We start from the raw sequence: 22,427 nt of genomic DNA, 5'->3' as shown, positions 1-22,427 counted from the left end.
TGCTATCGTTCTGTAGTGCACACTGTTGACGGTGATTGATACACCAACGTCGTGTTCAAAAAACTACGAAACAATGACGCCTCCGATCCAAAATACACACCAAACAGTAACTCTTTGTGGATTCATTACCACCTGTTGAACCTCGTGTGGGTTGGCGTCGTCCCATATACGACTGTAAAGAACTATCCCATTTGCCGTAAAATGGTTCAACGCTCGCAACGTTTGAACTAACGATCACTCTTTTTGAAAATTAAGTTTTATCATTTGGACATACTTCTCAATTGTGTAATTGGCCATGGTGATATGGCATCATTGACTGAATATAGATAGTGATAAACAACGGATTATGCAAACACCACCAAATTACTTGGATACCACATGCCGGTAACATCTACCCTTGCGAAATTAAAGATCCTTCAGCTATCTGCAGTACTTTCTTGATAATTTGTGCTTTACATTTATTTTTCCATTCAATCACATTATTAATCTACATCAACATATATGACACTGGTCTACGCTCAAAATCTACATGGAAAAATAATAGTTTCTAAAAACCAAATAAACACGCTTTCGTAGCAAAATGAACTAAAAAGTGAAAAATAATCTTTGGATGATAGTAGTTGACCAATCACTTAATTTTAATGTAATGCAAAAAAGCGTGGGGTGCTGTCCATTTACATTTTTGCTTGGACAACAAATGGAAGAAATTCAAGACAACTGATAAGAAGCCCCCCCCCCCACGCTTTTTTGTATTACATTAAAATTAAGTGATTGGTCAACTACTATCATCCAAAGATTATTTTTAACTTTTTAGTTCATTTTGCTACGAAAGCGTGATTTTTTAGTTTTTTAAACTATTATTTTATTTTTTTGTTTTTTAGTCTTATGTTGAAGAATTATCTGGTGACGATTGTAAAATGAGTACGAGGTAATATCTTAAAGTTAAGACAAGGGCACCACCCCACCACCCCGAGGGGAAGCTACTGTGAGTCATCGATGTATGTTTGCGGAAATCATATTTATATTACTTTGAAAATTTGAGATGCATTTGAATAAAAGTTTTGTTCAACAATGGTCTGATCAGCAATGAATTTCCAATTAAAGGCTCACCTAAATTTTGGCATGAAATTAGTTAGAAACAATTATATTTCATGTTCTAATTACCTTGGAACATCGGAACAAATTTTGTCTGATGCAGAAAAATTAAAGGTTTTTGTAGATATTTTTAAATAATTTTTGCGAGCATTTTTTAATGTATTTTTTTAAATTTTTCCTTTTTCACATTGTTGGATTTATGCCAAAATATTGATTAAAATTGGAGGAAACTAACAATTAAAAAATATCATTAATTAATTTGATTACACAATATTGCATTGTCATCGCGTCGGAGGTCGCGTGCCAAATTTTAAAAGAATCCGATCGCAGGAAGTGGCCGAAATTTGAGCTGCAAGATTCCTTTACAAGATACATACATACATACATACAGGTGAAGCTAAAAAAAGCCATGAAAAAAAAAGCTTATTCCTACTCATATTTATGTGATATAACGAACATAATGATTTAAATATTTTTTTTAATCTCGTTTCCTGGATAAACATGATTTATATTCATGATATATGGAAAGTTTTGATAATCTTTGCGCTTTACGTACCAAGCAACTTATGCACTGCCTTAGGCTGGTAAACCGCAGTATCTACAAAAATGGGAGCTTGCGATTTTTAAAGAAACCTGTTTTTAATTCCTTAAAAAACTAGTAATTTCAAAATAAGTCGTTCCTTCCATGTTTTATTTTCATCATGAACCAAATCATCAAACTTGTATAATAAAGTTAAAGTGAAATAGATAGCAAAAACGCAAAAAATGAAAGAAGAAAAATTTGCAGATTTTTCTTGCCGGGGGACTGTTTCCCAACCCCCGGAAGTTACCAGCATCTGGGTTGTAATAAGACAATTAAAATATTTTTTTGACTGTCACCTCAATTTATTTCAAAGCAATTGGGCATTGTGAGTGACGAATCCTTGTCCCGCTTCGAGAAAGAAATTTAATCGAAAAAAAGTTAAGTGGAACCCAGCTAAGCTTGAAGACTATTGCTGGAATGTCGTGAAAGAATCCCAGAAGTAGATTACAAAAGAGACTCAAAACATGCTCAGAGAGAGCTAAAAGACCAAATACAGAAGTACATTTATATCTTACAACCAAAAGATAACAAACAACTTCTGGTGCCATATTTAATCCTGCGAACGGATATTGGTTGGAATTGACTATTTTTGTTTATGATAGAGATATTTTTTATAGAACGGTTTAATCCTTAAAAATAAAAGAAATTGAAGCACAAAAATATTAAAGTAAGATAAGAAAAAACGTCAGAAAAGCACGAATTCGAAGATTACTGCAGACTCGTGTTTCGGCGTTATAGGGAACGCCTTTTTCAATGTAAAAAGTAATGAGCTTATGGATGAAAAGACATCCAACAAAAGTTTTAGTCGGATGTCTTTTCATCCATAAGGTCATCACTTTTTGCATTGAAAAAGGCGTTTCCTGTTACGCCGAAACACGTGTCTGCAATAATATGCGAATTTGTGCTTTTCTAATGTTGTTTTTTCTTACATTACACTTCAGCACAAAGGAATTTATTTATCTTACAAAAATATTTTTTGATAAAATCAAAAATTTTGAGAACATTCTTTTCAGTAGGATATGTTTTCATATATTCAAACTAACTAACTCGCTTTATACGCTAAAGCTTTGCAAATGGTAATATCGTTCTCAATATGCTTTACAAATGTATAGTTAAATAACTCCTTATTACCTCCGCATTTAAAAAAGTTCTTACATTCTTTATCTTCTCAATTCACATTGTTTATATTAATATCGATTTTTTTTTATTTTACAGCTACCCTCAATACGATAACATAAGACTAATCATTTGCTCCAAATACAATTAGTAAATGAGTTAACTTATTCGAAATGTGCTAGACTAGAAATCTATTTTTCGATAAAAATATTTATCTCACACACACACACACACACACAGACAGATGTTTTATCGGAAAAACAATTTCTTAACCAGCACATAGAATTATTATAATCAAAAAAAGTCTTTCCTTTGTAAATTCCTTCATTCAGTTGGGAAACCATTGCATAAATCACAGAAATATTTATCGAAAGTTACCTTTAATCGACAAATAAGTTCATTGGTATGCTTATTTATTCGCTTATTTCATTGACTGGTTCGCAGGTGTGTTTACTTTCAGCATTATTAGCTTCAGAAATATATTAGATTGACCAGACTTTTTTTGGCGACTCAAATAACTAGTAATTTTACCAAACAATTTATGAAATTAATAGTAATGGAGTGGGTAGTAGTTGTGGATCAGAACATTCGAAGGGGAGAAGGTCCTAAGGGAACTAGAACCTAAATACTAATGTTTACTTGCAAGTCATCGTGTCTGATGACACCAATTGTATTAAATTTCGCTCGCACGTAATAAATTTAGCATAATTTCTGACTTTATATAAAGACTAGCTGCGTTGTCCGGCTTTGCCCGGTCCTCCTTAAAAATACAAATTGTGTCAAGTGACGTATATACAAAAATCAGGTTTAAATAAATAAAACAAAAACATCATGCAAAATTTCCCTTCCAAACAATGACGTTAGATATTAAAATACTTTTAAGAAATTAAATCAAGGAAGATGGATTTAAAAAGCGTAACCATGGAAACACAAATAAAATAAGTTTAAGGAATTGAAATGCGAAAGAAAATGGTTAACAATTTGAATGGAATTGCGATTTTTTGAATTTGATTTAAAAAGGCTTGTAACTTGTTTCCCTTTGGAGATAGAAGCTTAGTTTTCTACCATAGGTCGAGATAGATCTGGAGTAAAAAATGTCGCTTTTTCCAATGGTGTCAATTGATAAATTCAATAAAGAAAGTAGTGCCCAAATTTCAGCTAAGCCTAAACAAATTCGAGCTAAAAACGTAACTCCCGCCGTAATCAAGGAAGAGCATTGAAACAAATTGAGTAGAACGCGGAAAATTCTACTCTTTCTAACGATATATAATATCAAATGTGCAAGTCATTTTTCACCCCCATATTCGGAAATTTATGTGAAAATTGGGCCTAAATTGGAATAAAAAAAGAACAATTCATCGATTTTTTTTTCAAAGTGGTCTGCAAACCTTCTCAGGACTTAAAGGAACAAATTTTGAACGTTTCAGCGAAATCAGCCGGATAGTTCTCAAGTTTTGCGAGTTCGAACACACAGACGCTTTTTGGAGACTTCATTTTATCTATATATATAAAAATGGAGTTTGGTAAATTTGTTCCCTAAGATCTCAGAAACTACCCGGCAGATTTGGCTGAAACTTTCACCGTTTGTTCTTTTTGGTACTGGGGAGGTTTGTAGATCAGTTCAAAAAACATCCGATCGATAGTTCCTTTTTTATTCTAATTTGTCCAAATTTTCGTATAAATGCCCCAATATGACGGTGAAAAAATACTTGCACATAATAAAATTATGTGTCCATCGAAAGCGCTTATTTTTCTACTGAAGATGGCATCTGTTAAAAAGTTCTAAGTTGTATGAAAAACGAGTTATGAGCTTTTTTGTTCCCTGTTCGAAGGCTTTCATCAACCCAAGTCATTATTTAGTGTGTCATCTCAACTCCCAAGAACTGTTGTATTGTTGAATATTTTTGTGTTTCGTCTGACTTTTTGAGGCTTTTCTCAAGTCAAATCTTAAAGTAACTTTTTTCCACAAGATTGGCTAAAAAGGAATGGATTTGGCTGATCATTTTACTTTTAAACGGAACTTATGTAATTAATGGTTTATTATTATTATTTATGCTGATAGGACACTTGCTCGCCAGAATTTTTTCAGAAAGATTTCAGTAGCTGATGCATTTGGCAGTTTTTTCCACTGTCGCTGTTTTCGAGCCCAAAGACTACGTAATAATGTTTCACAGCTTTCACCATATAAACAAAACATCGCCAATCAAAGATACTTAAAAAAAAAAAAAAACTGTGTAAAATAATTCAACAACTAAATTAGGCAAATCATTTCTAAATTAGGCACAAAAACTTCCATTAATTTTTCTTTTTGCACGATTTCAAACAATCGCCAAATTTTACTACTTATTTTGGAAACATTTCGGATGAAACCGTTTAGCGCCATTTTTTTTTTTTTTTTGACCAAAAATATCTTAGCATCTGGCAACAATATTTCTACAATAAAAATTAGTAAGGAGGGGGAATATTATCGAAAGTGTCCCAAAATGATTCTCGCAAATTTGGTAAGATTTTAAACCGCACCGTTTTAACCGTTCACAAAACTTGAAATTTCCCAAAATAACTAAAGCAAGTGTAATGGGAACACGGGCGGCTACATTTTTTAAAACAGTTCGTACATCAATAGCCATACAAAGAAGGTTTTAGATTTAAAAAAAAAAGTACTAACAGATAAATCTTTTTAAACATGTAAAGTTTAATTTCATATTTCGGAAATTCTTCAAATTTGTATATGCTTAAATGTCGTGCTTTCGTTTCTAACTGAATACTATTTTGTTCTTTATACTTATTGCTATTTTAGTTTAATGAGTAAGGAAGAAGCTCGATTTTTAATCACGTCAAAAAGGTTTGTTTTAAATTCCTTCGCTTAAAACAGAAAACAAGGGCAAGTAACGATTGTTTCTCATAATTATTACTGACCCAGGCAACGCCGGGTATTTTTTCTAGTACTATGTAAAGATTTGTAAAATATATTAAAATAAACACGGAAAAGATTATTAAAAGAAAATGTGTTACAATGTCTTTTATTTTGTCCACTCAATTATTCATTTTTTGGCTATTGTAATATTCATAAAAGCTTGTTTATGAAAAGATATGTGTTCACTTTATGATGAGTACAAAAAAGGATGCGAGTACTTAATTTTTCCATTGGAGTAAACAGTAGTAAAGTTTAATGATTTTTAGCCGAGACGTTCCGAAAGTGTAAACCGAACCAATTAGATCCTTGATTTACTTTCCCAACAAATTCATGAATAACAATTTTGTATAACTTTTTGTTATAACATAATAAAATGTTAATGTTAGAAAATTCAGTGCAAACAAGAATCAATGCAAGCAAAAATAATATTTCATGCATACTAGATTAGTATTTTTTCTCCTAGTGATCGCAAGGCTCTAAGCGTTATAAATGTTACAGCTATAGCGCAGTTGTTTCAAATGTGAATATTAATGTTAAAATAATATTATTATTAATGCTTATAATGCTGCAAATGAGTGCCTAGTAGTGAATATTTTAAACAAGCTTGAAGAAAAAAACACAGCATAAAGCATCAACCAGGCTTTAAGGAAACTGCTAATAGAACATTTTGCTGAGAATACTTACTGTGCACAGCGTGTATGTACCAGAATATATATACACCAGTAGAGAGCCAAAATCAGTGTGTTGACATATTTCAATTTTTGAGCATGTCGAAAAAAAGTTTTAGATTTTAATAATATCACCTTTTGAAATAACGTCAACAATTTCATGCCCGTGCAGACGATTGTGTAAAAAAATCCGCTGGAACTTAATCTTGTGTTTCTTTAAAACGCAAGAATCTGTTTCTGCTTTTTGCGAAAAAAGGAAAACACAAGATAAAAGAATCTGCTGAAAGGAATAATTTTACCTCTAAAATTTAGGCTGTCAATGATGTTGGTTCAGAATAACGTTACTAAACATAACAACATTTACTCGTTTCTTTCTCAAATTTTTGCTTGGATAGGTCTTTAAGTGTATATTTCTGCAGCGAGTTTTATCGTGCAACGATGTTAATTTCAGGATAACGTTACTGAACATGACGACGATACAATTTTTTAACCTTTTCCCCCGAAAGTTTTGCTCGAATAGTCCTCTAACGTGTACATTTCCTGGCACATTGTAAGGTGGGAGCATCAAAGAGGTTATTTAAACCAATCAGACCAACCATACTTTTCTGTAAAGGTTAGCGAAATTCGCTTAATCGTGATTTTAAGCCTAATTGTTGATAAAGCGTTATCATCAAGCAGCTTGCTATCAGTGGGCAGAAATGTAGCATTAGTTATTACAAAAGAGTCTGTATGAAAATTGCCTGATCAGACTTCAAAGTAAATTTTTTCATTCATCGTTCATTGTAGTTTACTAGAAAAAAAAAACCTGTTAACTATTCATGAAAATCTAATTTATGCATTTGACAAATTAAAAAAAAAGTTACGTGCACCTTCAATTTTCCTGCAATCTATTAACTAGAAAAAATGGCCCTGTCCCAATGAGTCCTGTATTGACCTTATTAGGACTATGCCCTTGTTAAAGCAACAATGGATTGTATATGACAATTTATTGATCTTTCTCTTTTCCATTGAAGTAAATATGGAATGTTTGATAATGATTTTAAGTTTTTAAATGCGATTTAATATGTTTTACATTAAGAATAAAGTTTCCTTTTTTCAAAAGTAGTTTTAAAGTACTTTTTTTATAGTTGACTCTAAAGTGGACCTGTGTTCCTAATAAAGCCATTTCGATGTATTTGTTAAACTACTGAAAAACATAACGTAGATTTACTTTTTACATGGAATGATTTTTTTATGAGTCGTTTGATGAATGTGCAAAAATGGGAGTCAATTAAATTTTAAATAGATGGGCGAGCTATTAAGCCCGAACATTTGGTTTGCCTCATTTCATACTCTTGCCTTACTATTAAGAAAAAATTAACCTCAAAACTTTGTGAAACAACTTGTATGAAAGTTAGTGCCTCATTATATTGCTAAAATTATATTATTGTGCTCCACCGTTTGATCGTACATACATTTACATAGAAATACTAATTTTGAAAACAATGAAAATATTTTTATATGATTTATATTCATTTTCTACGTATAGTGTATAGTGATTTATGCATAATTTGGAAACTTAAGTAGATATTTAAAACTTAGTTCCTCACCTCTCGACCATTTATTAGCCACTTCAGACTTGTTTGTGGCCTTGAAGGCGCTGAAATACATGTTACATTTACCAACTCTCCTATAATGTAGTGTTGCTTGTTTCCAAGTATCTCTGGTTTCCTGCTTGGATTAACTGAAAAAATATAAAAAAGCCACTTATACAAACAACATTGTAAATAGTTACATAGAGGGAAGGATTCTTAAATGTCACGACTGCAAAAATGTTAAATACAGGATAATACAATCACCAACGTAGTCAAGTGGGTCGTAACATTATTTTTATGTACAGTACGCGCGTTCCCGTGTAACCTGCAAATTCTTTATTTTCGCAACCTTTAGTCCAAGATCCATATTTCCAATTGAAAAATAGTTCAAAATAAGATACAGAACTCAGACAAAGGGTAAAAATAAATTAGTGTAAAAATACTAAATATGAATGCAATATAGCGGGCAGCCGCAACCGGGATATAACATCCAGAGACAGCAGTTTTGTTCTTATTAGAACTGATTAATCTGGTTCAGTGAAAAACACTCTAGTTTTCCTTTCAGTTCACAAGTAGAACTGCAACGTGCTGTTCACACTCGCTGGTGAGATTAATTTCATTTATCTACCAGTTTGTTGGCGTTCTCAGCTTCAATGAGATGACATCTGTCTACAATTTGGTTATTCGCTAATCCAGACTGATAAGTTCCAATATTAAAGAAACTGCGATTTCTGGGTGTCATAACCGTGCTGTATGGTATATTGCATGTAATTCTGACCTTAGCTCTGGCTTAGAGGCGGTAACTTATTTTTAAATACCCAAGCTTTGCCTTCAATTCACGAGTCAAAACACACCACGCTGCGGACACTCGCTGGTGAGAGAAATTTACTTTATCTACCAGTTTATTAGCACTCTCAGCTTCAATGAGATGATATCTGCCTACAACTTGGTTATTCTCTAATCCAGAAGTATGAGTTCCAATAAGAACGAAACTGCAGGAAAACCACGTGGAAAACCACGGAACAGTCAGATATATATATTGTACCTTAGGACGTGTTCCAAGGTGCAACATATGCATGGTTCTTAATAATTAAGATACGTTTAGGAACATGGTAAAATATTCTGATCAGACGTAGTCTTTTGAACAAATTTAATGTTCGATAATAATTCAATATTTCATTATTCATAACTTAGTTCATTGCCACGGGAAACATTTTTTTTTCCTCTGTTGGTGCAAAATAAGTTTAAGTATATATCTATTTCTTGAATCATGAAGGGTTCCGGAAGTAAAACAGGATGTGTCCAAAGGTACAATAGGATGTCGTACCTTGAGACAGTTTGTAACTCTTACTTTAAATAACAGGCAATATTTTATTCTCAAACAGTCTGGATTTTTAAAAAAATATTGTAGAGAAATATATATTTTTGTTGTGAGTTTTAAATTTTAAATGTGATTTAAATAGCTAATGTTAAAATTTAAATTATGAAAAGTACCGTAAAGTGCAACGCTTTCCCCAAATGTCATCTCCTTCACACAGAAGTACACTTCTACATTGTACAACAGATATTTCTATTTTGATCTTCACGTCAATCACTTCTGGAGCACTCAGCGCCCTTTGATTTCTAATAGTTTGCACTCAATGCTGCACTCAATACAAAAAAAAATTCAATTTGCTACCAATAACTTTCATTAATAATTACCGTATATCCGCATTTCGCCTTCTCCCATGACCGTTCTAAAAGAAGGCGATTCGGTAGAAACTTCGCATCGATACCTTCCTTCCGAGCTGACATCAGTTGTAAGCATAAAGATGTTGCCTTCGCTGCTTTTGTCTAACTGAAAAATGAGGAAATATATATGTAAAAAGTGCACTGGTAATGATTTAGTTTATGAATTGATTATGTTTAGTTTCAGACTCGATTCATTGCTTATTAGAGGCAGGAGTGGTGTGAATCAAAACGTTTTGAAGTCACAATAACATTCCTCATATATATAAAAGCCAATTCAGTGATCGAGTAACGCTCTGATGTCACCAACTATAACCTCTTGCCATAGCATGAGTGACGGCATTATTTTATTGTTGAAGCACCAAGAATTCAGTTAATGATTTGAAATTTGAAAATATTTTTTATCAATGTTTGAACTGAAATGCTTTATTTTTAACCGACTTCAAAAAGGAGGCGGTTATCAGTTCATACCGTATGTATGTTTTTTTTTTGTTGTTGTTGTTTGTTTGTCCACTCACAGCGTCTCACCTAGTGAACCAATTTTGATGATTCTTTTTTTAATGGATAGGGAATGGCTCAACTTAGGTCCCATTACTTTGTTTGACCATATTTGTCCTTTAGAAAAAAAGTTATGGGCAAAAACCAATAAATTTCATGCAATTTCCCTATTAAATGATTAAATTTAAAACCCATTGTTATGAAAGTTTGGTGCCATACGACAGTAACATTAATAGTAATTGTAATGATAATTTTGAATGAAAGCTTCTCTGAAGCAAGCATCAAATTTCTTCAGGGGGGTATTTCGATAATAATCGGGAGTCTGGCGCTGTCGTCTCATTTTTGGATTGAATAATTTTATTTTGGTAACTTTGCTGATTTATAGAACCCTATGTGAATTATCGAAATCTTCCCTTCTTCAGTGCTATTGCTCCATAGTGGGGGTAAACCTAACCTGGAAGCGAGGTGATGCAGTGATTAGGATCTGCTTAGCCTTCACAATGCTACCATTAGGTTTGCCTCAACTACAGTAGTATTTTTTTCGTTATCATCTATACCAATAACAAATGATGGGAGCTAAGTAAGAAAATACATAATTGCATCATGAGCAACTTAAATGCTTCGAAATGTAAATTAGTTAGGAAAAACGTAATACTTAAATGGTTATAATTAAATGAACTACATATTAACTCCAAAGAGGAACAAAGATAAGTTTTTAGTGCCAATCGCTTAAAGTTTAACGCGTGTTTATAGTATTTTTTTTTTTAGTATAGAGCATTTTCATGAAAAAAATAAGGTGAAGTTTCGTGATTGTAACTTCTTACTATTTCTGAAATACCTACCTTTCCACTAAAAAGAATGAAATAAAAAAATTTTGAAAAAAAATAGAACCGACTTCAAAATTGCTCTAAAAAGTGAAAAATAATTTTATTCTTTAAACACCATCGATAATGCTTTTAAGCATAATTTTTGAAGTTGGCGCAAAAACGATAGATAAAATCATTCATAGCCATAACTCAACTACAACTATAAATTTAACCAGGCCCAGTTTCTTCACTATCACATAAACTATGCATTGAACACAACATATTTGAATAACGATATAAATGTTTCGTTCGTAACTTTGGATGCTTTTCTGAAAAAAATATGCAGGTTACACTGGAAGCATGGTTACACTGGATTTTACGTTTTGTTTTTCCGCCAACTTCAAAAATTATGCTTAAAAGCTTTATCGATGGTGTTTAAAGAATAAAATTATTTTTCACTTTTTAGAGCAATTTTGAAGTCGGTTCTATTTTTTTGTTCAAAATTTTTTTTACGAGGCTAAATTGGATCCGATAATTTAACTGTTTTACTGGCAAGACTGTCATTTTAGGAAAATGAAGAAACGAAAAAGTAGTCAACAGTGAACGCCATCTACTGGAGTTGATGGTTCATCTACTGCAGTTAGGGTTAAAATGTCAACTATCACAATATCACCAAGCAGGCAATTGCTTCGTTCAATTGTAGAAGCAATTTTCGCCTATCATTACCTGACGGGTGATTTTCTAGTTGATTTAGAAAATGACTGAAATATTTTTTCTTGCCACAGTATAAAAAAATACTAGTTTACATAACTTGTCCGTGGTGGAGTTTAAATGGTTAATCAGCAGTGGCACCTCATTTAGTTTTAGAATTCAGAAGGAAAAAAAAAACATCAAATTTAATTTACTGTTACGTAAAGTATACATAAGTAACTAGTACACAAACTTCGTGATTTGCTGTAGTATATGGCTTTATGTTATAACTAGTAGTACCCGCACGGCTTTGCCCATAGTAGAAAATTAAAAGGTCTTTTGGTTCGCCTGTATATTTACAAATAATGGATGGTGAATTTCTCGCCTATTGGCTTGCCCATGTTACCGTTCCACGTTATGATAACTTGATAATTTACTCGTCTATTTTATGATAATGTTGCTAGGGAAAACGTCCTAAACATTGGAATAGAAAAAAAAGAAAAACGAATTTTCGAAAAATCGCTTGGAGGTGCACACCCTATGCTACAAAATAAATTTCATGAAAATCGGCCGAACGGTCTAGGCGCTATGCGCGTCACTGAGATCCTTACAGAGATCCAGACTGACTTTCAGCTTTATTAATAGTAAAGATAAAGAAGATAAATCAATTAAAATAGTAGAGGAGACCGGGGTTAGTTACCCAGGGTTAGTTGTGCTATCGAGCCTCCTGACTTAGCCAATAGGTTTCCAAACCTGCTGCGTCAAGTGAGTGAGCAGGTTGATGGTATCAGTGTTTTGTGTAAGTTGTGCATAAGCTTTGGACTGTTCTCAAAATAAAAACATTTATCGTATTTTCTACAACAAAAGTAAATTCTGTGATCTGCGTTGGAATTGTCATTGTCACTAAGGACACTTAGGTGTGAAAACTTTCCTAACATTATTTATATACCTACCTTGAGCTAATATTCTATGCATTTGTTGATCATGATAATGTTTCGGAAACTATTGAGTAGAGTTCAAAATGGCATAACAGGGAGTTTAGTTGTGATAAAGGTCAAGAAGGCGCGCTGTGACCGTGACACTACTTGCCCCGGTCCATTATCGGCCAAAGATGAGAGCTTCGATGACCAAAATTATAGTGAAAACAGTAAGTATGAAGATTTCATCAAACTCATCGCTTCAGCAATAAATTTAGTCAATGATACTAAGAATGCAGATTGCAGAGCAGTCTTCAGAAGTGAGAAATCTCATTGAGTTAAATGAGCCTATGACAGTTGACATTAGCATTATAAGAGTGTTACGTTTCATACAAAAAAAAAAAAAAAAAACGGCCACCTAAAGCTGGAAATCGTAAGTGCAAGCACTGAGCTCGTAAATATTTTAAAAACTGTCTTTCCAGCAATCGCCCCTAAAGAGAAAATTCGAGCAGAACAAAAAGCAAGAGAACGCAAGAAACTAATTCAAGAAGAAACAAAATTTAAACTGTATAGAGATGGCAAAAAGTGCAAAAACATTACACCAGCGTCATTAAAAAAAATTGAAAAAGAAAGATTCAGATAGTTCTGAAGATGATAAAAATCAATTATGTCTAGTGTGCTTGGAGCAATACAAACTTTCTTGATCCGTAGAAGACTTAATACAATGCCTGACGCTTAGAAACTTGTATCGTGTTAAACGTATCAAAAAAGAAACCTTATTTTATTTGCATTAACAGCACATCTGATGTTAAAACAAGTGAAGATAATGAGTGATTATAAAACTAGATAGGCCTGTAGGATATAGGCCAAATCAAAGATTAATGTGGGCAGGAATTAGTGTTTGTCTGCGTTTTATCTTTCCTGAATAACAGTTTTTAAATATGTATCTAAAAAAGAGTTCACAAGTGTTAAATTATTAACTATTTTATTTTCATTCGGTTTAAAGTGTTATTGAAAACATTTGGTTGTATTTTTTTTGTATTAAGAGCATTATAAATGAATAAGTATTTTTATTTCTAACATAAAATATCCCATCTAATTGCATATCTAATATAATTTGTACTTCTTACAACGTATTTGTACACATTTTTTATGTAGCACAATGTGCCTCAAGCATTTCACTACTAGCTGCGCTATGAGGCAAGTTGAAACAAACTTAGAGTCTACGCAAATTCTATATGATGTCATGAGAAACGTTTAAAATGCTAATAATTGTTTTATAAATACATTGCTGAAGATTTATTCTAATGATATGATGCACTAAATGTTTCTCATCAGTTCAAATCTCATGGTGATATCAAAACTGTCGAAAAAGTCCCTACTAGCCCCGATCTCCCCTACAACATAAAAATCTTGATCCTCCCCTTTCTTTTTCTTTTTTTTTGAGATAGATGGCAATTGTTGACTGTAAGCGAGATATGTCAATTTTTCTTCCTTTTTCGGGTCTTGTTATACCTTAACTTTGCGTAAAAAGTCAAAAAATTACACTAGAAACTTTAAAAGATCATATATGTATAAAATATTTTCTATACAAAGCTTAATTTCTTCTTTTTTTGTAACAAAACAATTTAAATTAGAATCCCATTAAAAAAATTACATTGAATGTAGGTATGATTTATGACTATGATTTATATATAATTTTTGAAACAAATTGGAATACTCTGGTTCAACCAGTAATGGTCACACTCGCTTAGTTATAGGAATACTTAGAACTAGTAATGCTCATGGTAGATAAGTTTAATTACTTTCAGAAAATGCAAAAAACGTAGTCAACGGTATTAATGCATTTATTTTTCTTACAATCCAATCAAATTTCAAGTTATCAATTCGAGAATCTTCAAACCTAAAAATTGTTAACTGACCAATGGTTTTTGAAAGGTTTGTATGAACAACATATTATGCATATTTCTTTTAAATAAATGTCATACTAAAAGCAAATGTTGCTTTATTCAAAATCGGTAAGCATCATGGGGAAAACAAAAAATATTTGTCCTGTGTTTGAGACAAATTCGTAATTTCCGAATAAAATATGTTAATGAGTAAACGATTGCCAACTAAGCTAAACACAGGTCAGTGCTTCAGAAGTGCTTCAGTAGTTGCCACTTCAAGGTTTATATTTTAAAAAAATAGGATTCCAGGTTCCTTAATGGATTCAAAACTGCATCAAACGCAGCGTACTTCACGTTTGATGCAGTTTTGATTTCATTGGAAGACTTGTAATCTTATTTTTTTCTAATATAAACCTTGAAGTAGCTACTACTGAAGTACTAGCCACTACCAGTGTGTTCTACCTTATTGGATATGTCAACTGCAACAGCCAATTAGGTGAATTGAAAGTCGCCCGAAAGTTTTTGGAGCTATAGAAATCGGTGTTACACTAGCAGAATAATCACTCTACCAATGTTACCCACAGTATATGAGAAAATGATACGGCTGTGTGTTTTCTTGTGTTTAGGCTGACTGTTGTTAAATGCTGCATTAATATGATATTTGAGATTTGGTACAGATGATGCCAAAACGATGAAAAGTGCAATTATATATTACAAATAAGAAAAATACATTGGTCCGTACCGTAACTTTAAAGATAATTAGACAAAACATGTACCATTGGTTATTTAAGTCACTACCACAAAATCCCAGAAACTGAATATCGTGTTGCACAAGGGATGATAAGAAATTATAGTAGAGTTTAAATTAGGGGTGGAATTGGGTTTCCTGAGAAATATGTCTGGTTTCAAAATACTGGTTTGCTCAAAAAAAAAAAAAAAATACTCATTCCAGATCATCAATTTTACATCACGTGCGTTTTAAATCATCTGCAACATAAATTTAAAGCCGTTATATGATGGTCAGGTAATAAATAACGAGGGCAGTGGGTATAATAAGGCTATAAAACAGATTTTATTCGACATTCTGGAAAAATACTGACCAAAATTGTTTAAACATTTATCCCACTGGGAAATTAGTCGCATAATTCCGTGTGTTCATAAAAGTCCTTTGGCTGCTGCTAGAACCAATTACGCACGCACTTCTTTACTTCGCCGTTCGAATGAAATCGTTGTCTCTGAAGTGCCTTCTTGAGTTCCCCAAAGATGTGGAATCACATGGGGATAGATCTGGACTATTAGGGGGTTGGTTAAAGACTTCCCACTCAACTTTCCTCAAAAGTTCCTTCTGTTGCATTGGTTTTCTGTGGTCTAGCGTTGTCATGCAACAGGATGACAGAACGTGAAAGCTTGCCGGAACCACACACAGCAAATTCAAAGAAAGAACTTTCGCTGAAATTTAAGTGGGAAATCTTGAACCACCTCCCTTACAGTCTAGATCTATTCCCATATGATCCCACATTTTTGGGGCACTCGAGATAGCTCTTCGGGGACAACGATTTCTTTCGGACGATGAAGTAAAGGAGTGCGTGCGTAATTTGTTCCAGCAGCATTCAAAAGATTTTTATGGGCACGAAACTGTGTGACTAATTACCCACAAGGATAAGTGATAAAATAATTTCGGTCAGTATTTTTGAAAAATGTGGAATAAAATCTGTTTTATAGCCTCTATTTTATTATTTTTTGACTGACCCTAATATGATAGAAAAAGTACATTAAATCGCATTGTATTCCGTCAAGTAAGCTAATTAAGCTTTTTAAAAAATATAAAATATCCTACCAGTATCATGTCATTGATACTGTTCCCATTTTCATTAAAATGCAAAATAAAAGCAAGATTTACAGACATCTCGGTAACGTAGTCAATATTTTTCTTTTTCGCCAAGATAGAAAGCAGATAAGTCGCCAAACACCAAATGTACCTCTTTCCGATACTCTCACCCATTATTGCATACATGGAGCGTTTTACCACAAAATAGATATTACACCGAGAAAAAGTTTTTAAAAAATTACATTCGTGATTTCCAATTTTCTTGAAACCTTTTGTTTCAAATAAATATGAGTCCATTCATGTTTTCAAATAGTGTGTTGAATTATTTCGTAGTCAAAAATTAGTACATATCAAAGTTAATATTCAATTTTGAAATTATTACATATTCAAAAATGAGCACAAATGTCTCAAAAATAAGCATATATTGATTTGAGTATTTGATGAACATTTGAATGTTTCGAAATTAAATACCACATAGCCGGAGCCATTTTGACTCTGCGATATGTTCAAGTTCTAGTACTTTTTTTTTTTTTAATCATTTATGAAATCATTGTTTTTAGAGTGTAAGAGCAAACGGAAAAAATGAGCATATAGTAATTTTTCCCATTACCATTTGCAGGATTATATCTAAATTTTTATCAAAAATCAAATTGAATGCACGTACTCACATCTATGTGTATACCATCCAATTCATATTTTTGTCCTGGTGGTCGATCTTCCGGTAAAAACCTATAGAATTCTACATTGTTTTTATGCCATTTAATAGAATACAGTTTTTCATTTTCTAAGTCGTACGTGCAATTGAGCCAAACTGCATCGCCTTTCATTACTACTGCAGGCACAATTACTTCTCGTAGTTGTAAACTTACAGCACCTAAAAATAAAACGGAAATCATGTGAGTATACGTGCTTATACAAAAAAAAAATATAAATAAAAATATTAAAAGTAAAAGCAACACTTTTGATGACAGGTTTACCATGAAAGATTATCCCGGTTTCAAAAATTTATATTTCATTAACAATTACACTTAGCACTGTTAACAATATAAAAATGAAGATAAACTGAAAGTTTTCTTTTGAGCAATCACGATTGCTTGTTGCTTTCATTTGACTGTTTTGATGTCCCATCATTTTATTTTTCCGCCAGCACCCTCTGCAGCATCACCGTCGACCGGCTCCTCACGATGCTGCTCCTCTAGCGAAAGCCATCTCCAGGTTGCGTTAATATCCTACACTTACACGCATACATACACGCACGTACACACACAAAAAAAAACACATACACACACATACATTCACCTACACACACATACATTCACTTACACACACATACACACTCAAACACTTCCAAACACATACACGCATACATACAGACACCTACACATACACACACACACACACACGCATACATACAGACACCTACACATACACACACATACACATTCCCCCCCATACACACAAACACTCATACACACAATTACCCACTCACTCATACCTGCACACAGACACAAACACACATGACTACACACACATACACATACCCCCTATACACAAACACACATATCCCCCCCACACACATAAACACACACGCCTAAATACACACACACACACCCGTGATTGCGAAAAACATAATTTGAATTTAAGAGGTCAAAATTAAGATTTTTTTTTTCACTCACAAATGTTCGATGTGTGCGCCTTTCGTAACGCGAGACACTTCTATAACATGCATTTTTGGGTGTTTTACTGTCAATTTTTCGTCCTTCCACACACGGTTTTTCAGTTCTTGTAATGTTGTACGCAATGGTGGTGCATAAACACTGTCTTTGAAGAAACCACATAAAAAATATCACATATCGTTAGGTTTAAGTAAGGCCCCTATAGTGGATGAGTCGACTCATCCGCCATTTTGGAGCAAACTTGATCCAGTGCTTTGTATAGCAACAGCATTGCTGCTGATGTTTACATTTCTTTAGCATGTGTTAAATTGAGTCAAATGGGTGGTTGTTCGCCTGTTAATTGTGTAAACAGCTCCAAAAAAGGATTTCAGCTCTTCAGATTTCCAGCAGATGCAGAAAGAAGAAAGAAATCGATAAATAATAGCGTGCAAAGTGACTGGCAGCCTGAAAACGACGCCAACTGTTTCCAAAATTTTGCCAATGTTCACCTCCGTTCTCTAATTCTCGTTCCCTGTTTGACGAATGATTGCCAATAAAGGTAGTTTTCCCCGTTGTACGCTTGCTCCAAAGTGGCTGGTGCGTCGGCCTCTCCAGTTATAGGGGCTCTAGGTTTAAGAATCTGGCTGGCAAACGCCTAAAGGTAAATAATCATCAACTGCACTGCCAATCCATCGTTGCGGATCGTCAGTGGCGCAGCAAGGTGGTTGTTTTGGGGGTTAAATCACCCACCACAGATCTTGGTTTTAACATTGCTGCCAATCCTAACACAATAGTTAATACACTTGTAAGGACTCTAGTGACGAAAAAACCCCGCTCAGAAGGAATTTATGGCTGCGTTGGTGCAGAACGTGCATGATTAAGTAGTTACGTACGTTCAAAAAATCTTGTAAGGTTTATCTTTTATTTTATGTATTATTTTCTACTAGCAGTACCCGCACGGCTTTGCCCGTAGTAGAAAATTAAAAGGTCTTTTGGTTCACCTGAATATTTACAAATAATGTATGGAGAATTTCTCGCCAATTGGCTTGTTCATGTCACGGTTCCACGTTATGATAACTTGGTTAATTACTCGTCCATCTTATGATAATTTTTCTCAGGAAAATGTTCTTAAAATTGGAATAGAAAAAGAACAAATTCGAATTTTCGAAATATCGCTTCGAGGTGCACACCCCCATGCTACAAACTAACTTTGGGCCAAATTTCATGAAAAGTGGCCGGACGGTCTAGGCGCTATGCGCGTCACAGAGATCCTGACAGACAGAGATCCAGACAGAGAGATTTTCAGCTTTATTATTAACAAGTGATTAACAAGTGGTACCCGCACGGCTTTGCCCGTAATAGAAAAAATTAAAAGCTCTTTTAGTTCGCTTGTATATGTACAAATAATGTAAGGTGATTGTTCTCGCCAATTGTCTTGTACCCATGTTACGGTTCCACGTTATGATAATTTCGTATCTCGCCAATTGGCTTGTGCCCCTGTTACGGCTCCACGTTATGATAATTTCGTAATTTACTCATCCATCAATTTTGTTCTTAAAATTGGAATAGAAAAAGAACCACATCGAACTGAAAAATCGCTTCGAGGTGCACACCCACATACTACAAACTAACTTTGTGCCAAATTTTACGAAAATCGGCGAACGGTCTAGGCGCCATGCGTGTCACAGAGATCCTGACAGACAGAGAGACTTTCAGCTTTATTATTAGTAAAAATTTTGAGATAAGTGTGATAGCTTATGAAATATACATTTTTAAAATCAAGATATTATTTTATACTGACCCTGTATTTAAGTTAATTTTGACTTTGTATGAGACTAGTGATCTTTACGTTTACCGTTTTGTAAATTGAAATACATATTAACGTGCAGTACAAATTAACGTTTTATAATTAAAGTGCAGATTACTGCTGTGAAGTGCATGAAATATTTTTGAATAATTTTAATGTAAGTAAAATTTAGAAGAACATTCATCGAAATTATAAGCAAGTAATTCTTGATGCAATCTCAAACATAATTCAGAAGAAGCATCTCCACATAGTATAAAATGAAGTGTCCAAAAAGCGTCTGTTTGTTTGAACTCGCAAAACTCGAGAACTACCCGGCCGATTTCGCTGAAATTTTCACAATTTGTTCCTTTAAGTCCTGAGAAGGTTTGCATACCAGTTCGAAAACAATTCGATGAATAGTTCATTTTTTATTCCAATTTACGCCCAATTTTCACATAAATTCCCGAATATGGTGATGAAAAATTACTCGTAATTAGTAATATTATATATCGTTGGAAAGGGAAGAATTTTCCGCGTTTGTTCCGCAATTTGTTCCAACTCTCTAACTTAATTGCGGCGGGAGTTATTTACGTTTTTAGCTCGAATTTGTTTAGGCTTAGCTGAAATTTAGGCACTTCTTTCTTCATTAAATTTATCTATAAAAAGTGAAGGAATTGTCCTACAGTTTTCTTTTTGACACCATTGAAAAGAGCTACCTTTTTTTTACTCCAGAACTAACTCGACCTATGGTCGGAAGTTTAACCCTCTATCTCCATTAGAAAAAAAGTTACAAGCGAATTAAATGAAGTTCAAAAATCTGTTCTCTATTCAAGTTTTTAACCATTTTATTTTGCGTTTCCACGGTAACGCCTTTTGAATCCAATATTTCCATCTTTCTCATTTTCAATTCTGAAACTTATTTTATTTTGTGTTTCCATGGTTACGCTTTTTAAATTCATCTTTCTCATTTTATTTTAATTTCTTAAAAGTATTTTAATATCTGTCGTCCTTGTTTGGAGGGGAAATTTTGCATGATGATTTTTTTTTCTTTTATTTATGCCTGATTGTTGAATATTGACACAATTTTTGTTTTCAAAATAGACCGGGCAAAGCCGGGCAACGCAGCTAGTTTTAAATAAATTTCAAAAATACTGAAATTAAGACATACGCATGGATGGAAAAATGCCGCCGATATGCTCCCAAACTGCATATCTGAATATAGAAAGTATTTTAGTTTAAAGGATAAGTAACAAATGGAATACCTAAATGATACTGTATTGATATATACATGTTGTTTCCTATTGAATGGGACAAAGAGAATAGCATCTGATCTGTTTAGACAAAACTAATAATTCTGAAGCAAAACTCAAACAAAGTTTATACAGAAATGGCAAAAACTCTCTTGGCGACGAAATTTCACCCAGGGGCTTTGTTAAGTAAAAGGCACCTTCCACGTAGGAGAAAGGAAAGACAGTTCACTTTGCTTTGGAATACGCCAAAAATTTCATCGTTTGTCGTCATTTTCAGGCATTTTTGTACGAAATTTGGCGCAGAACCACTTCATAGTTACAGCTTAAACAGAGAATGTGAAGAAATCTCAGAGGGGAGGGTGATCTACCTCAACACAGCACACATATCTGCAGTGTTCTGTCAAGCAACAGTGCATTGCTGTCTTGGCCACCGAAATCATTAGATTTATCTCTATCATAAGATCTATCCTACAGATACTAATTAGTCATCAGAGAGCTAAGTATTTCACATTTTATCAATTTTCCATAAGTTTGATTTGTTAAAACAAAGTAATTCCTACGTCCACTCATGTGCTTTATTTTTGAATCATCCAATATCAAGCACTCTGCATTTTATGAAAGCTATTTTTGAATAAGTCATTAAAAAAATACAGGAGCCTTATATAACTCCAAACCGAAAAAAAAATTTTTTTTAAGGATAAAAATTTAGTTCTTCCGTACACAAAAATTGACGACAAGTAACAATTTTTAAGATTGCTTGCGTTTAAAAACACTCGGATATTATAAATGAATTCAAGATAGAAGCTGTTAGGATATATTAGCCGGTATTAAAGGACAATATTTTAGTTTACACGTGACTTTTGCATGACATGGTTGGTCGTTCGTGAGAATTACTTCGCCCAAACGCCCGTGAAACTAAGTTTTAAACATCCTTCCTCTGCCCTCTCAGACATTTGGAATCCCTTTTTGATAAATTTTGGATTCCAAAAGAACAGAGTGGATCAGCTAATGTTCAATATTTCAATTGCAATCGTTTTGTTTTTAAGTGATTTTTCAACTTTTATATAGTAGGTCTTCAGTAAAAAATATTACACTCGCTCTCGTGTTTTCAAATTAGAAACACACTTCGTCCTTTAAGCATCTACAAAGCAAATTGGCTGTACTTGAATACAATACGTCGATTATAATACTTTGCCATCGAAACATTCAATTATATAATTTGGCAAGTCAATATTATTATTGATATTATTGAGTCAATAATATCATTAATTCACCGCATTTTTGAGATCAAAAAAGATAAAAGCAGCTGGTCCGCTTGTGTTATACCCAAAGAAAGTGCGCTAAAAAGGTAAACATGTTTCATTTCTGTTGGAGATTAAACTTTTTATCATGTCTACATACTCGGGTAAAGAGTAAAATTAGCGGCCGCA

At 33.4% G+C, this 22,427-nt stretch overlaps 1 protein-coding gene across 1 annotated transcript in view; it reads right to left on the bottom strand.

Annotated features, from left to right (window-relative positions):
- LOC129229491 (uncharacterized) overlaps nucleotides 1-17,048 on the bottom strand; it is a 39,307-nt gene extending 22,259 nt beyond the window's left edge. Inside the window, exons 1-3 of the mRNA XM_054863809.1 lie at nucleotides 16,975-17,048; nucleotides 9,652-9,787; nucleotides 7,966-8,099 (exon numbers count right to left, since the gene is read on the bottom strand). Coding sequence (XP_054719784.1) covers nucleotides 7,966-8,099; nucleotides 9,652-9,757 — 240 coding nt within the window. The 5' untranslated portion in view covers nucleotides 9,758-9,787; nucleotides 16,975-17,048. The remainder of the gene's footprint in view (nucleotides 1-7,965; nucleotides 8,100-9,651; nucleotides 9,788-16,974) is intronic.
- Between the last annotated feature and the right edge of the window lie 5,379 nt (nucleotides 17,049-22,427).

This window comes from Uloborus diversus, chromosome 9 (assembly GCF_026930045.1).
Source record: "Uloborus diversus isolate 005 chromosome 9, Udiv.v.3.1, whole genome shotgun sequence".
NCBI classification, from domain to species: domain Eukaryota; kingdom Metazoa; phylum Arthropoda; class Arachnida; order Araneae; family Uloboridae; genus Uloborus; species Uloborus diversus.
This window is presented reverse-complemented; position numbering and strand designations above follow the sequence as displayed.